Source organism: Poecilia formosa, unplaced genomic scaffold (genome assembly GCF_000485575.1).
Source record: "Poecilia formosa unplaced genomic scaffold, Poecilia_formosa-5.1.2 Scaffold68, whole genome shotgun sequence".
In the NCBI taxonomy this organism is placed as follows: Eukaryota; Metazoa; Chordata; class Actinopteri; order Cyprinodontiformes; family Poeciliidae; genus Poecilia; species Poecilia formosa.
In genome coordinates this window covers 2437309-2452365 of record NW_006800007.1, presented here as the reverse complement: position 1 = coordinate 2452365, position 15057 = coordinate 2437309, and the positions used below count along the sequence as shown (strand labels likewise).

General features: G+C 37.7%; 1 protein-coding gene across 13 annotated transcripts in view; it reads right to left on the bottom strand.

The window, feature by feature from the left end:
- Nucleotides 1-14834, bottom strand: part of map7d3 (MAP7 domain containing 3) — a 33494-nt gene extending 18660 nt beyond the window's left edge. For 5 of the 13 annotated variants that reach the window (XM_007555152.2, XM_007555153.2, XM_016672971.1 and 2 more), the window contains exons 1-5: nt 14678-14827; nt 2301-2402; nt 1920-2000; nt 1539-1702; nt 631-742 (exon numbers count right to left, since the gene is read on the bottom strand). In XM_007555152.2, the coding sequence (XP_007555214.1) occupies nt 631-742; nt 1539-1702; nt 1920-2000; nt 2301-2402; nt 14678-14819 (601 nt within the window). In that variant the 5' untranslated portion in view covers nt 14820-14827. Of the gene's footprint in view, nt 1-630; nt 743-1538; nt 1703-1919; nt 2001-2300; nt 2403-14677 lie in introns of all 13 variants that reach the window. The other 8 variants (XM_007555155.2, XM_007555156.2, XM_007555154.2 and 5 more) reach the window with 4 other exon arrangements.
- Nucleotides 14835-15057: the final 223 nt, after the last annotated feature.

Genomic DNA, 15057 nt, shown 5'->3' with positions numbered 1-15057 from the left:
GAGTCAGTTTTAAAACTCAGGATGTTGTTTTATAACTTAAAAATTGTTTAAACCTCTCCACAGCTTTCTCTCCGACTTGTCTGCCATATTCCTTGATCTTCATGAAGTTATTCGCTCACAAATCTTCTCCAACAAACCTCGGAGGTCTTCACAGATCAGCTGTTTTTATATTGAGATTAAATTACACTGGACTTATAAAGGCAATGTGGATTCACTGCATTTAATTTAGAGGTATCAGAGTGAAGGGGGGCAGACTACAAATTAAAACCAAACTTTAAGGATTTGTATTTGTTTTTAGAACCACATATTTACCCCCCACTTCCAGTTATGTGCTACTTTATTTTGGTCTATCATATTAAAATCGGAGTAAAATACTTTGAAGTTTGTAGCTGTAAATAAAAAACATGGAAACGTTCAACAGAGTATGAAGAGTTTTGCAAGACACAAAGAACATGGTGCAATTTTTCAGTAAATCATTTTTAATGCATATTAAGCAAACGTAACCTGCTGTGTCTGCTGATGTCAACCATCTTGAAGACGCTGAAGTCTTGTTTTGAAAAGTTCACTATGCCTCAAACAAACAAACAAAAACCCCTGAAGCTTAATCAGCATAACACAAATTTCCTGTACCTGCTCGTCCATCTTGGTCTCCGGACAATCCTCCCCAAGACCACCTCTTCTGTCTCTGCTCGACTCGCTGGCTCCGTTCTAGTGTTCGCCTCATGACTGCCTCGTAGTGCTCCTGAAGAACGACGAGGACAGAGCAAAAGAAAACACAAGTCATTGTTTTCAGCCTCCAAGGGTGGAAATATATCGATGTCCTTCACTGCACAAGAGCTGGAACAAATAAACCACAATCTAACTGTTTTAAAATTAGCTCTTAAGAAAATATAAGATGATCAATTTAAGATGTCAAACTCCATGATAACTTCATTTTGAGCCACATCAAAAACCTGACTGTTCTTAAAGGGCCGGTTGTGCCAGAATGTATTGATAAAACCCAAAACTGTTAAAGTATTTAAATTTTAAGAAACACTTATTGAATGCTGAAACAAACGTATATTTATTAATAATATTGAACATTTTTCACACTGATCAGTCCCTCCAGGATTTTGTGAATCCTGGAGGGACAAAATCCTGTCCTCCTGTCCTCCTTTTGTGTTTTTTGCAATAAAAGTCACAGATCGTGGTGCTAATTTAGAAATATTTGGAAGGAATTTGTGCAATATTTGCACTAATGTATGATGTTAAATGTGACTTTTTATTAATCGCTGCATCAATCATGAACTATAACGTGACACCAAGTAAGGCTCAGGTAGCAGTCACTTTGTTTTTGATCAATTTTGAGAGAAAAAATTGCAGTAAAATCAGAAACAATGTGGGGATCTGTTGATTTTGTGTGAATTTTGAAAACCTGAAGGCATTTACTGATGTAATTTGGAGTCTAGAGAGCCACAAAGAGCTATGGTGGGTCAGATTTGGCTCTCGGGCCTTCTTATATCACATGTGGTATAAAAAAACAAGTTAGAACTTTTTACCTTTTCCTCTTCCTGCTTCTGCTTCCTCTTCTCCTCCACAGCCAATCGTTTTTGTTCCTCCTTCTTCCGCTGTTCCTCGAGCTTTTTCTGACGTTCCTCCTGCTGGCGTTCCACTTGCAGCTTAGCTTTGCGCTCCCGCTCCATGATCTGGGACTCCCGTAAAGCTGACAACATTTAAGGGTTGTTAAAGTGTGCCACTGAAAACCAGACACTTAATCTGCAGTCCTTCATGTATGGGTGTGGCATAATCTCTATACTGAAATGCCATTTGGCATTGAAGCTATAACTAGCAGTGACACACATTCTTGATTAATCTACCGCATGCTATGCTTTTATTAAGCAGTTGATCGTCAAAGAAAGTAAGCCATATTCTTCTTTTACCCTGTTGTTTCTCTGCCTCCTCTCGCCTCTCTTTCGCCACTCGCAGCCGGTCGTCTACTCTAAGTGCGGCGCCGTCAATAACTGAAGACATGAAGGTATAAAGCAGGTTAAAAACCATGCACAGCAACCCAGACAACTTGGAAGGGAATTACACAGAAGCAGAGTGCTACGAAGGCTTTGTATGGTGCAAGCAGATGTGTGCATGTGACTGTCATTAATGAGCTTTGGCAACTGTTACAGTAATAAGATGATGACTAACCTCCTTTAAGCCACACTAGGAAGATGGCGGAGGTGGATCGTGTTGCACTGGTTAACGTTATGGAAGATAAAAGCTGTGATAGAGCTTTGATTGTATCCGTGTCAGTGTGTGGTGTCATGTACCTGGCTTACAGCCCTGAGGTTTGGACGGGGAGACGGCTGAAGGTCCTGGACTGTTCCCTGCTAAGCTACGCCGCTCCTCGGCTTGTGCCTGTGCAGCCGCGGCTGTGAGGGGAAACAAAGACATCCAGGACTTACAGATCAAACTACACACACATTATGAATTAATATAACTGCATAATCCTGATACAGAGTAGTATGAGGTAGAGGTGGGCACTTATCATGAAAAATTAAGACTTTTGATTCAACATTGTCCTGATAAATTTCCCTTATTGATGGTAAGTAAAAACAAAACTGGCAGTATGATTGGAAATGTTATTTTGCTATTTTATCCATTGTTTTTTTCACAAGAAAATCAATAAATACCAGTAAATTTGGAAATATGATTAAATGCAGTTACTGTGTGGAGTTTAGTGATATAAATCACACATTTTTTAAAGTAAATTACATCCTGCAGAAGTCTATATTTCAAATGAGAATATTTTTCAAGAATAATAGAAATGTGTGTCATGCATTCATAGCCATATAGTTACTTAAAAAACACAACAGTAGCTCAAAAATATTGTGATATTATTTAGTCTGGGGTATTTTAGCATGTAAGAATGACATGCTTTTCTCTGCTGCAGAAGATTTATTGAGCGATTTGGAATAATCACCCATACCTTCCCTCTCATTGCCACCTCTATATTAGAAATGTCTTAAATTAATCCTTTAAAAGTTGTGCTTAGTCTTGTACTGACTGAGCACAACTTTCTACTACCACCATCATTGTTCTCTGCTGCACTGAGAACCCAAAGGTCACAAGGGAAGGAAATGGTGAGGACGTGATTATTTTTTTATGAGCCCTGGAATCAATCAGGAGCTTCTTTTCCTCCGGTTGCCGTGCATTCAGCACTACAGAACTGCTGACCGAGCAAAACGACCAGCAGGCCTGACACTCGCTGTATTGACTGACACTTTCAAAGCTGTCCTGAAAGGCTCTCGCCTACTCTAAAACCAAATATGAAATTCTTTTGACCAAGCAGTGACCTCAGTTGAACATATAGTAATGATATATGAAACCCAAACTTTAGCAAATGAGTATTTCTACTTATTTCTATTTAAAGTACCAAGGTGTATTTTATGTGATGTAATTTCCACACCCACAACTTTGCATAAAGTACAAGAAGTGTTAGAAAACTTGGTCTTTGAACTTTGAGTCGCATTTCATTACAATTTCATGAGTTAGGTCAACATAAAGTGCCAAATAATTATGAAATAAAGGGAAAAAGGATTGATCGGTTTGACGTTTGGCACAAATCAAGTACAGGACAGATCAAAGACGAGGAAGACAGGGTTCTGTTGCATAGTGAGTCGTCTTTCCAATCAAACTGTGTGCAAATTAATACCACTAAGGACTCGTTGGATTGCACCAACTGTTGGCGAAACGTCTTGAACTCACATTTGCATTTCAATTTAACATCCAGACTGTTGGTATCATGAACCAGGAAGAGTGAGGAACAAGCATTTATCGCAATTCCAAGATTTACCAATAATATCTACTCAACTTGCAGCCAGAGACACAATGGAGTGATTTGGATCCTACCATGTTCAAGGCGGATCAATGGTTCAATGAAAACCATGCATCCCTTTCCATTTCACAAATATGCACCAAATACATTAAAACTGTTGGCTGTAATGTGGCAAAATGAGAAAAATCTCCTTCAGTTATGTTTAACAGCTGAACACAGCAAAGAGAGAAAACCCCTGCATATTTACTGAGTGAATAAAAAAACTAGTACCTTTGATATATAAAACTGCAAAAGCCATAAAACGTCAACTCAAATCTAAATGCTGTCGACAAAGAGCACTATAAGATAAACATTATTAGTTTCTGTTAATTAAGTGGAAAAACTTAATTTATGACTTCCACTGACTTAAACAAATGTCACCCATGCTCTAAAATCTGGATATTATTTGCATCATATAGTTATGTGTAGTCCGCTAACAAAACTTTGCTAAGCTAAAATCAGAATTTGCATCCTGGCAAAGAGGGTAAAACTGACCGAAACCATGCTTCCTAAAAGTTAAGAGAGCATGGGTGGAGCTAAAATACAGAAACTGAGTCTTCAGCAAAAATATTTTATTCATTAAAATATTAAAGTTTTTAAAAGGGTTAACATGTTTTTATAACGGAAAACAATCAAAAATGATTTGCAGAACCAGTAAATTAACCACAAGTGAGTAAAAGGAATAAGTTACACAATGCTACACGTTCTGCTTTTATGAAATTTGCTTTGTTGACGTGTGGTAACCAAATCATCTTGAACACATACAAGCACTAATCATGGTTTCTCACACTACAAAGTAACATGATATATCCGCCCGTCTGGATGGAAATCAACTCCCTTCCAGATGACGGAGCAGAACTGAGAGGAAATCCCAACCCTAAAACAAGCGCAGTGCAGACATGAGCAGATAAACTTCAGGGAATTTCACAGCGGATATGATTCCCTAAAAGACAACCAGACAGTATAGTATGCGTCTGTCCAGAACTTTAGTTTAAATGCAAATAATAAACCTCCAATGTTGGGTATTAAAAGTTACTCATGCTGCTTCAGGACAAAACTAGAACCAGTTAAATAAAATATTCCTGCCACAGTAACATCCACAGCATTTGCTAGAAGGTCAGGACATTAATACTCAAAAACTGGCAGATGAAAGGTCACATGACGTTTGACTTCCTAAGGCCACATCTTTTATCAATAATATTGACAGAAAGTACAAACATAGCAAATATCTGCCCGTGGCCCCACATGTCATGGTCTACATTTAATCTCTGTACTCGAACTTTAAAGAGAACATTTTTGAAAATGAAATTATAATATACGACATCAATTGTTAGTGCAGAAAATGTTTGGCAAATTAAATTTCTGGAGAAAGTAGGAACCCAGAAATGCTCGGTGTTTTTAAGGCTGCATTTTAATTATACGGCAACGCGTCTCCTTCAGGAGGAATGGCCGACTATCTCGTTACCTTGAAAAAGAAATATATAAAAAACCCTCACCTGAACGGTTATCTTTCAATAAGATCAGTTTGTATAAAGAAAAACAAAACATCTGAAAAAATAAATGATATTTTATCAGATATATATCCGATAAAAATTCTATCAGAAAATATTTAAACATTTATTGCTTACCCAAGGATGTAAAGTTGTGCAGTTTTAAAACTGAACATCTTGAATGAAACCTGTTTGGGATTTCAAACAGCATCATAGCATGTGGCTTTGGATTCTTTTAAATTATTGCATTGCTGCAGCACAGCATGGAGGCAATCAGCCTGTGGTTCTGCTGAAATGCAATGGAAGCTCAGATTGGTTTTATAGGGGTCATTGGACCAGGTTTTGGTACCTTTGGCAGTGTGGGTCGGTACCAAGTCCAGCTGAAAAATGGAATTAGCATCTCCATGAAACTTCTCAGCAGTAAAACGCATTCAGCTGTCTTCCCAATGATTGTGTAGCTTTCTGACTCAGACTGAGAGTCTGGAGGATCAGGAAACGTTTACATGTGTTTTGAATAAATTGAGTTATTAGGGCGTGAAAATATATAACTTTCTGACGATATTCTAATTTTCTACAAGTAGACATTTGGAGAAATAAAGACATAAATCTAAATAATGTAAGAGTTTCAATTTCTGAGATGAGTGGCAAAAGCAGAATTTTCTCATGATAATCAAATTTGTTTATGTAAACTTGTAAATGTCATCAACACCTCTGGGTTCAAGTCTCTTTTACAGACGTATCAGATTCTTCCTCTTCTGTTCCAGTTGTGAGTGAACCAACAGTTGGTATCTGATTACAAATTTGGGCTGCACTGCATCAAACAACATTTTATTGATACTCAAGATGACCCAATTACACTAAAACAGAAAAAACACAAATAACTTTACAATTAATGGGATATATTTGCATTTGTAAAATGCTGCAGGTACGCTGTTAAAACATAATGCAATCTGTCACTCAAGGGGACAGAAAAAGACATGGTAACTGTTGCTAGGTAATACTCCGAGCAGCTTAGGAAGACTGAAACGCTTCTCAACCTCTCTGAGGCATGAAAGGATTCAAAAAGACGGTTCATGGACAAAGAGACGTGTCAAATACAACAATACATTCATATTTAATATATCTCTCAACATTATGAACGTACGAGACTCCAGGAGACTCAAAATAAGCTCCATTAAACAAAAAAAAAATAAATTAATTTTAGTTTTTTTTCTAAATGTCAGACTTTCGAGTTCAGTAAACTGCCTCAGAGGGAAGTAAAAGCTGACAGGAAGGACAGCTGTTAACTCTGACAATGCAGACTATTTAAGCATAACAACAGCATATGTAAATGTCAAAGTGTGTAGAACTTTATGAGGCAAACATCAATCTTTTCATGATTTGACTTAAATCCCGAGTTTCAACAATCTCAACACGTAGGATGGTTGCAAATATGACAAACATCTTAGAATAAGATGCACACAGCTCTCCAGGGACGCATCTTTCATTCTTGAATAAAAAAAGCTTTAAGGAGACGGCGGAGAGCGTTTCCTAACCGGACTGGAGAGAGCCAGGTGTGCTCATAGAAATGAAGAGAGTCAATGAGAGGAGCTCCCTCTTAGCACCATCACTATGGAGATCTGCACACATTTACATAGATCTACTGATGATAAGACAAACTGCTAAGTCTTTAAAACATCTCAAGCACATATTCTGGAAGCTGACCTCTCTGGAGGCTGGTTTCCATGCCGACCAATGGCGGTAACCAGGCAGAATATTCTCTCTGCTGAGCAAAATGACATTGGCCTATAGTACAAATTTAGTTTACAATTCTTATCTGACCATCATATATAACCGAATAATGTATTTGATCTCAGCTCCTTTTACCTTAGGGATAAGGAATTGTAAAGGTGCCATCTATTAATGTTTCATTTTTAGCAAATTTGGGTCATAGAAGATGGTGGAGCAGACCAGACACTGATTGATTAAAGTCAGATCTGCACTGAGCCAAAGGGCTTCGTAAAGCGGGCAATAAAGACCACCAGGGGGCAAATGATGACCCAGCTGCTCAACTCTGCAGCCCGGACATAAAAAAAAAAACAAAAAAACAGAAAACATACAAAACAGGAAACAAGCCAGTTTGTATTACAATAGTCTGAGTCAACTGTAACAACATTAACAGTAATATTTTAATAGCCTCAGTCAGACACTGAGTGAATCCATGTATGAAAAATTCAAAAGTCAGACAAGCCGGTTTGTTTTGTTTTGCTTGTTTTTCAGCTGTGCTCCATATTGTGCCCTGCAGCAAGTTGCAGCTAAATTGCTTGTTGCTCAGGAAGTGTCTGAACTGCTAAATATAAGGGTGGACCTTGTGGTATTTAGAACTTTAAGTGGACACACTTTTGTTCAACAACGCATCGTCACAGGATGAATATGCAGACCAAAATACCTGCAGGCGACGTTTAAAAATATATATGTGTATTTTTCCTGAATGTTAGACCATATATTTAGCATTTAAAAGCCACTGTCAACAGACGAAGCTTTAGAACAATCCAATCCATTTTTTCTCAGTAGGGTTGAAAGTATCTTAATTAGTGAGCTGTTATATTTGAAGGAAATAACTATGTTACCCTTCCAGCTTGGATTAGAAAAAAATCCACCTTTTAAAGCAGTTTGCTCTTAAATTTAACGTCATTTATTGTATCTCAGAACTCCAGACATATAATTTTCAAACATTTTATTTCCCCAAAACAGGAAATCATATCTCTAGTTGTATATTCTTGTAATAAATTTTGTTTTCAACAGAGCTAGGAGCCCAACTAGTTCAACAGTTACAAACTAGCTAGTATTCGTTTGGATAATGGAAAATTAAGGAATTTGTCACTAGAAATGTACAAATATGCTTGAGTTTAAAATCTAAACTGCTGCTCACAGAGTACGCCTGAGTACGTTGGAGCAGGTTTGAGGTTTTTCCCCATAACTGCTTAAAGAAGTAAATAAGAAAATGAAAACATCTCAAGAGGAAACTGTGGCTAAAAGAGTAAAGTTGACATCACTAGTTTGGCAGTAATTTGGATGTGTAAAGCAAAAGCTAATCGATAATTATTGATATGGGCTGATATAAAATGCTTACATGGTGATATGTTTTCCAGTCATATTTCCCTGCCTTTCTTAAAAACCATTTGAATTACATCCTTTTTTATTTCTCTTTGAAGCAAATTAACATGGGCCTCCACAACAATAGTTTGACATTATTCCATTCGAGCAAAGCTTCTTAAATTTGGCTTTTAAAAGTTAGACCCAACCAGAACTGATCACAATCTGGCCCAGAGCGCTGTGGTATTTTGAAACCATTGGCCAGCATTAAAAATCCACCTAAAATATTGATCATCATCAATTATTTAGGACCAAGCAGCAAATGAAGAACATTTATAAGTATTTTATTTTGCTGTTTCCTGAGTTTGCTCTGAGTGCGATGGTAAGTTGCTGAGCTGGATGTTTTACATCCTTTTTCATGGTTTGGGGTAATTTGCATGCACAGAGACAGGAGGGGAGGAGTGGAGTCAGGTTTCTACCCAGGTCAGGAGGGCAACCTGATTTTTTTATTTTAACAGAAGTGGAGTTAACATATATCCTCAATTACATCTAAAATAATCTTCTGCAGCACCAGAAATAAAATCTCAAACGACCAACCATCTCGAATGTTGTCACCTTCAGGATCTCAGGTCAGATGACGCTGCAGACAAAAGCTAACACACACACACACACACACAAAATCTGCTATAGGATTACCAAGGCCTGTTTATGCAACTGTAAGCCTCGGCTATTTGCAGTATAAGAAGGAAGTGATGACACATCACAGTTTGATAGCGTTCTCTCCTCCAGGTTCACCTCTTTTTCTTACAGATGCATTTACCATTTTTATTCAGATATCCTGCTTAACCAACACGATTTCTTACTTTTCTTTCCATGTACTTCTTTGTAAAAGAGCAGAATCCATTTTTTGTTTTACAAAGGAGCCAGCATGAATGTTGTCAATCTGAAACCCTGCAGAAAAACAAAACTATGTGAAAAAAGAAAAAAAAAAAAAAAAAAACATTTATCAGGACTTGCTATAATATGACTGCATACTCCATCTTTCCCATCTGTCTGAGATTTATGTCTAAGATATCTCCTACATGCACAAAGGAGAAAAACTGCAGATCTTCGCTACCAGCAGCTGCTCCCAACAAACAGGTTATCTGTTTACATTCCTGCTGTTTTTCGCACAGATCTCAATTTTCCTTCATATATCCTGTTTTATTAAACTCTATATTATATATATATATATCTGTGCAGTGCAACTGAATTAAATGCACCTTTCCATATAGGACCTATTTTTAATATTTATTAATGCATAGTTTCTTCAGTTTTACTTTTGGTAACTCCTAAGATTTTCTTTTTTAAACTTGTATTGAAATTGAATTAAATGTTTTTACTTTGTGTTTCTGATCCACTTAAATTTTTCCAATGTGAAACAAATAATGGAGGATTTATTTTTTTATTTTTTTTACATAAATAATATTTTAGGTAAATATCTCTTTAGGTTCGGTGAAATACTGTCCAGTGGTTCAGCAGCAAAGTCCATGAACTCTTGTAATAAATATTCATAAAAGGACAAAATAGTAAAACAATGTTTAGTAGCATACAGTGACATGGGGCATTTATATTAAATCAGTTAACAAACTAAACTGAGTAACATATTAGTGGTCTGTGCATCCAGATCTGTTACATAAAACTAAAGAGAAATAGTATAAACAGTTAGAGATATTTAAGGACAAAATAAATATAAAATCATCATTGCCACATAACCTTTAGTGATGATATATAAACAAACTGACTTAGTTTGCAATTCAAATTCTTGTGTGTGTTCGTATAGGTTCATCCACTGACCTAGCCTAGGCTATAAACTTAAATAACAATCAAAAACAATAGTAGGAAAATAAAAACATAACTTAAACGTCAATTAAAAAAACAACTAAAAGTATAAACTGAGAGTTTCTGCTTTTGGTCTATTCATTTATTGTCTGTGTAAGCTTGCATTTTCACATGCAGCTGTGTGATTTCCTTCAAACTGCAGGGTAAATCTTCTCCTTCCTCACATTCTTGTGGAAGAGACAATGCCCACGAGTCGGATTCCTTACATTATTTTATCACTGTCAGTCCTCTAGTCCGACTCAAGGTCAATCAAACGATTTCTTTTTTAATTCCTCACAAAGCCAGAATTCCGACACGTAACTCTAAACTCAGTGGACATTTTCATAAAACCACAGAAATGGGTGGACGCAAATTCCAGATAGAAAATACTGACTGGAAAAGTGAAGGGGGAAACAGGAAGATCAGCTCTAAATGTGGTCCACTTGGAGCCAGGAGTAAAAAAACGTGCCTACACCCAAATTGGGTATGCAGAGAAGTCCCTCATACCCTAAAAATCGCTCGAACACACGAGCCCGATTGCTGCTGCAGTCATAACAAGCTGAGCATTCATGCCCACAGATGCAAACGCAGTAAACATCCAAGAGCTCAGAAAAGCAGCGATGAAAAGCACTGATAGACTGCTGCTTCAGTCTACCCACATGGATCTGCATCCAAAAAATGCAGGGATTCTTTTGCTTAACAAAGCAGGTTTCTGACCATGAGACCGAACCCAAAGTAAGGTCAACGACACAGTCAGACTAGGGAAAAATAAATAAAGAGAAACAGAGATGCAACGATCCGACTGAACAGGACGATTCTTCCCTGAGTGGCAATTCATGTACTGAAAAGCCTGATTCTTTTAATTAAATAGATGGATATAATTGATTAAATGCACAAAAAATTTGAACTCTCACCATTTTCAGGCAATAAATGCATCAAACAGCATATGCTTTGATGCATTTTTTGAGGTTAATAAAATATAAAAAGATTAGGTATGTATGATTTGATGCAATCATTGGGATTATCTTTGTTTTGTTACTCTACAATTTACTACCTCTTTCCAACAATCTTAAACACATTTTATTATAGATTTGGGGTGCACCAATTGCAGTTTTCTGGCCAATCGCCGATTATGACCTTTAAAAAGCCCGACCTGCCAATTCCTATTTTGGTCTATACCATTTTTTTTTTTTGTCTGAAATACAACCTGCAAAGGCAAGACATGGCATGGTGGACCAGTCTGTCAGTCAAGCCTCCCTCACAGCAGAGTGGAAGAGGACAATGGCTGATTTTTAGACCTTTGTTGAAGTAGGTAAGATCGGCTTCACATGCATCTATCTGCCGATCAAGGATCTCCCTAAATTAAGGAAATCAGCTGGCCGATAAATCTGATTGGAGATGCCCGTTATAATGACACTAACATCAGTATTGGCCGATATTAGTGAACATCTTGATGCCGTTTGTTTCTGGAGGGGAAGTGGAGGAGGTTGGTCAAGTAGTGTTTGTTCATTACGTGACAAAGATGGTGATGCAGCAAAAGATTATGGGAAGTTTAACTGAAGCAGCCGTGATGTCAGCAGTGTGGTTGTATTTTTTGAGGTGTCTAAAAGTTTGTGAAATATGTAGGGTATCAGTAAATATTGGTTATCAGCCATAGCAGCAATATTAAAATCAGATATTGGCCCAAATTTTCATTTTTGCTGCAAAGAAAAGAATGATCTCAAATAAATAGCAACACACCAATTGATCAGACAAAGACCATAATCGATTATTTTCTTCTCGTTTGGCTCCGATTAGTGATCTGAGGCCCAACACTGAAAAATATTAACCTTTTGTTGCATTTATAACATGCACCAAATCTAAGAAATCCAGACATTTCTGGACCCCTAATGCATCAACCAACACCATGTACTGGGATGCACTTTTGTCAAGTTTAATAAAAGTAACAGATCAACTGAAGATGCATTTAGAAACGTTTATTTTTCTAAATCCAGAATATTTAATCTCCTAGGTGTTATAGCCTTTAGGGGGAAAAAGAACAAAAGGAAAAATAAAATGGACTGTTAGTCGGCTCTAAAGCTCCTGTTCATCAAAACTAAATTCATCAGGAAGTACCACAATTTTGAGGCTATAATTCCACCAACAATGCACTGATGCATATCTTGGGTTTAAATAAAGTGCCAACCAAACTACTCCCAAATTACCAGAGCACATTTTAGTAAACACCTCAAAGACAGATCTAATATCAGTTTCTGTCAGGAAAAGTGATATCTATACTAGGGCTGTTGTAAACGAATATTTTAGTAATCGAGTAATCTATCGATTATTCTTACGATTAATCGAGTAATCGGATAAAAAAAATATAAAATGAAATATTGGTAAATCTGGCATAATACCGGTGTTACTATCAGATATCAATATCAGTCCAATTTTTCATATTTGAGCATCCCTAACAGTTGCTTTTTTGTAGTTTAGAAAACTAACCTGTAACAATAATAGCTCACTTTCTAAGTTAACCAGAAGAAAAGTTATAGAAAAATCTGAAATTATATTGAATTTAATAACAAAGAGGCAGGCTCACAAATATGCTTATAAAAAATGTCTACAATCCAGCTTTTAGTTTATGTATTCATCTTCAGTGAGTTTAATAGATTAATTAAACTCACCTTGCCACCTAACCTGTCACGCTTTGGGTTTGAAAATACGGGAAATGCCGCCTGGAGTGGGAGGAGAGGGCGAATGAACGAACATGGGGTGGAGGGGAGGAAATAGACCAGCGGACTGACACCGTTAGACCGGGGGACGAACACGGGGGGAAGCAATACGGGATATTTACGACACCTTCACTGGTCACACTCAGAAACTCATCTACCAGCCATGTACGATGCGCTCCGCCACCCGTTTCTTCAGACCGGGATATGAAATTTATTGTGCGGTTCGTCGGTAAAGCTACATTTACACGGTAAGCATCAGCTACTCAGCCGCCCGCCCTGTTCAGTCTATCCGCTCACCTCAGCGCTCTTCCCGCCGTTCGCTTTCAACCAGCAGCCCCGGAGGAGAAATGCTGCCGTACTCCAGGCATTCCCCCAGTCATTTTAAGGTCGGGCATTATCATCAATCAATAAAATCCCCACGGGCCAATCTTGAAAATTGGACTTTATGCCGCTGAGACTTAGCTTTTGTCAACAACTCAGAGGCGGAAGTGAGAGCTTCGCGCAACGCAAATGAAGTCCCGGCCGGAACACGGTGCGCTAACTAATAAAACATAAATTAACGAAGCTTCGAGGCAGGTAAATTTTCCTCGAGGAATTTTAGTAATCGAGGTACTCGAATCATTCGAGGAATCGTTTCAGCCCTAATCTATACCATCTATTTGGTATAAATATACCAAATAGATGGTATCTCTATTTGGTAGAGATACCATCTCTATCAACTAACCTGCTAGTTATTGGGGAGAAACAACCCAGAATCAGCAGGTCAGACATTAAAACAGATTTGAACTGATTTTTAATGTAGAGCAGTTCTTAAAAAAAAAATGTGTCAGCTCTACATTTAAACTCTCCAATCAGAGACTGATTCTCCAGCTTTTTACTGAAATTCAGGTCAGCCATTGTTGATGTTATCCACTCTTATGAGTGGAGGGGGTTATGCCATATGCCAACAAAACAGACACAACTGACCAGCATTATAGGAGCATGAAGGAGGGGGAACCATGCAGCATAAAGCACTTTAAAGCAGGAAGCTGCAAAACTGCTGATTTACCATGTGCCTGCTGGTTTGTAGCAATAGGACCTGGCACTGAACCACTCAGCTTGTTAAAACTTTAAAAAATGAGCTGAAATGAATTCTGTTGACAGAATTTATAAAGGAAGAAATAGATAAAAGATAGTTTGGTATTTACAAGCAGTTAGCTAGCTTCGTCTGTAATTCGTATGTGTCAGTAAATCCATGGCACGTTGTTATCCAAAATGAATAGCGCAACAACTAAATAATTTATAAAACAAAGTAAAAACAGAGAACCATAAGCTAATACTGCTATTCTGTCGTTACATGTCATCCGGCTTCAAACTACAAACATTAAGTTGTATCGGTGGCTAACATTAATTACAGGAACTTTTACAAAGTGGCATTAGCTAGTTTAGCTTTTATAAAGATAATAACTTCAACCAGAATGGTGTTTTTGCCAAACCAACGTTTAGCTTTAGGTAGAGAAGTTGCAGATTTGTCTGCGTCCATTGTAAGCAGGTGACCGAACTGAGAGCTAACGTTTACTAGCCAGGGAAGCTTGCCGCTCAAACAGCCCGGTAAACGGCCGCGGCTGTCTGGAAACATCATAAACTCATTACCACGACGAACGGCACAAACAGGTCTAACAACAACAAGCTAATGTTTTATTTTCGCTTACCCATCTGGGCTCTCAAGCCTTTGAGCGTCGTAGCACTCTCCGCCATTTCTATGAAGTTTTCCTTCTCTGTTTTTTTTTCTACACCAGGGGCGCGCAACACATCGCAGCCGGTTGGACTCGGACACCGCGGGGACGTGGACATCAAAGACGGTTGAAGGAGAGGCCTCACTCTGACCAATTTACGGAAAAACCATTAAACAAAATATCGGCCGAACTTTTCCCAATGTGGTTCCATGTGAATTTATTTCATGGACAGCAGTCACTGACCACAAACCGAAGTTTATTTCAAAACGGATATAATATGCTAAATAATATGCAATTTTGATTTAAATAAATAAGCAAAAATTTAAAATAAAAGATTGGATTACAGTTGTAGCTCA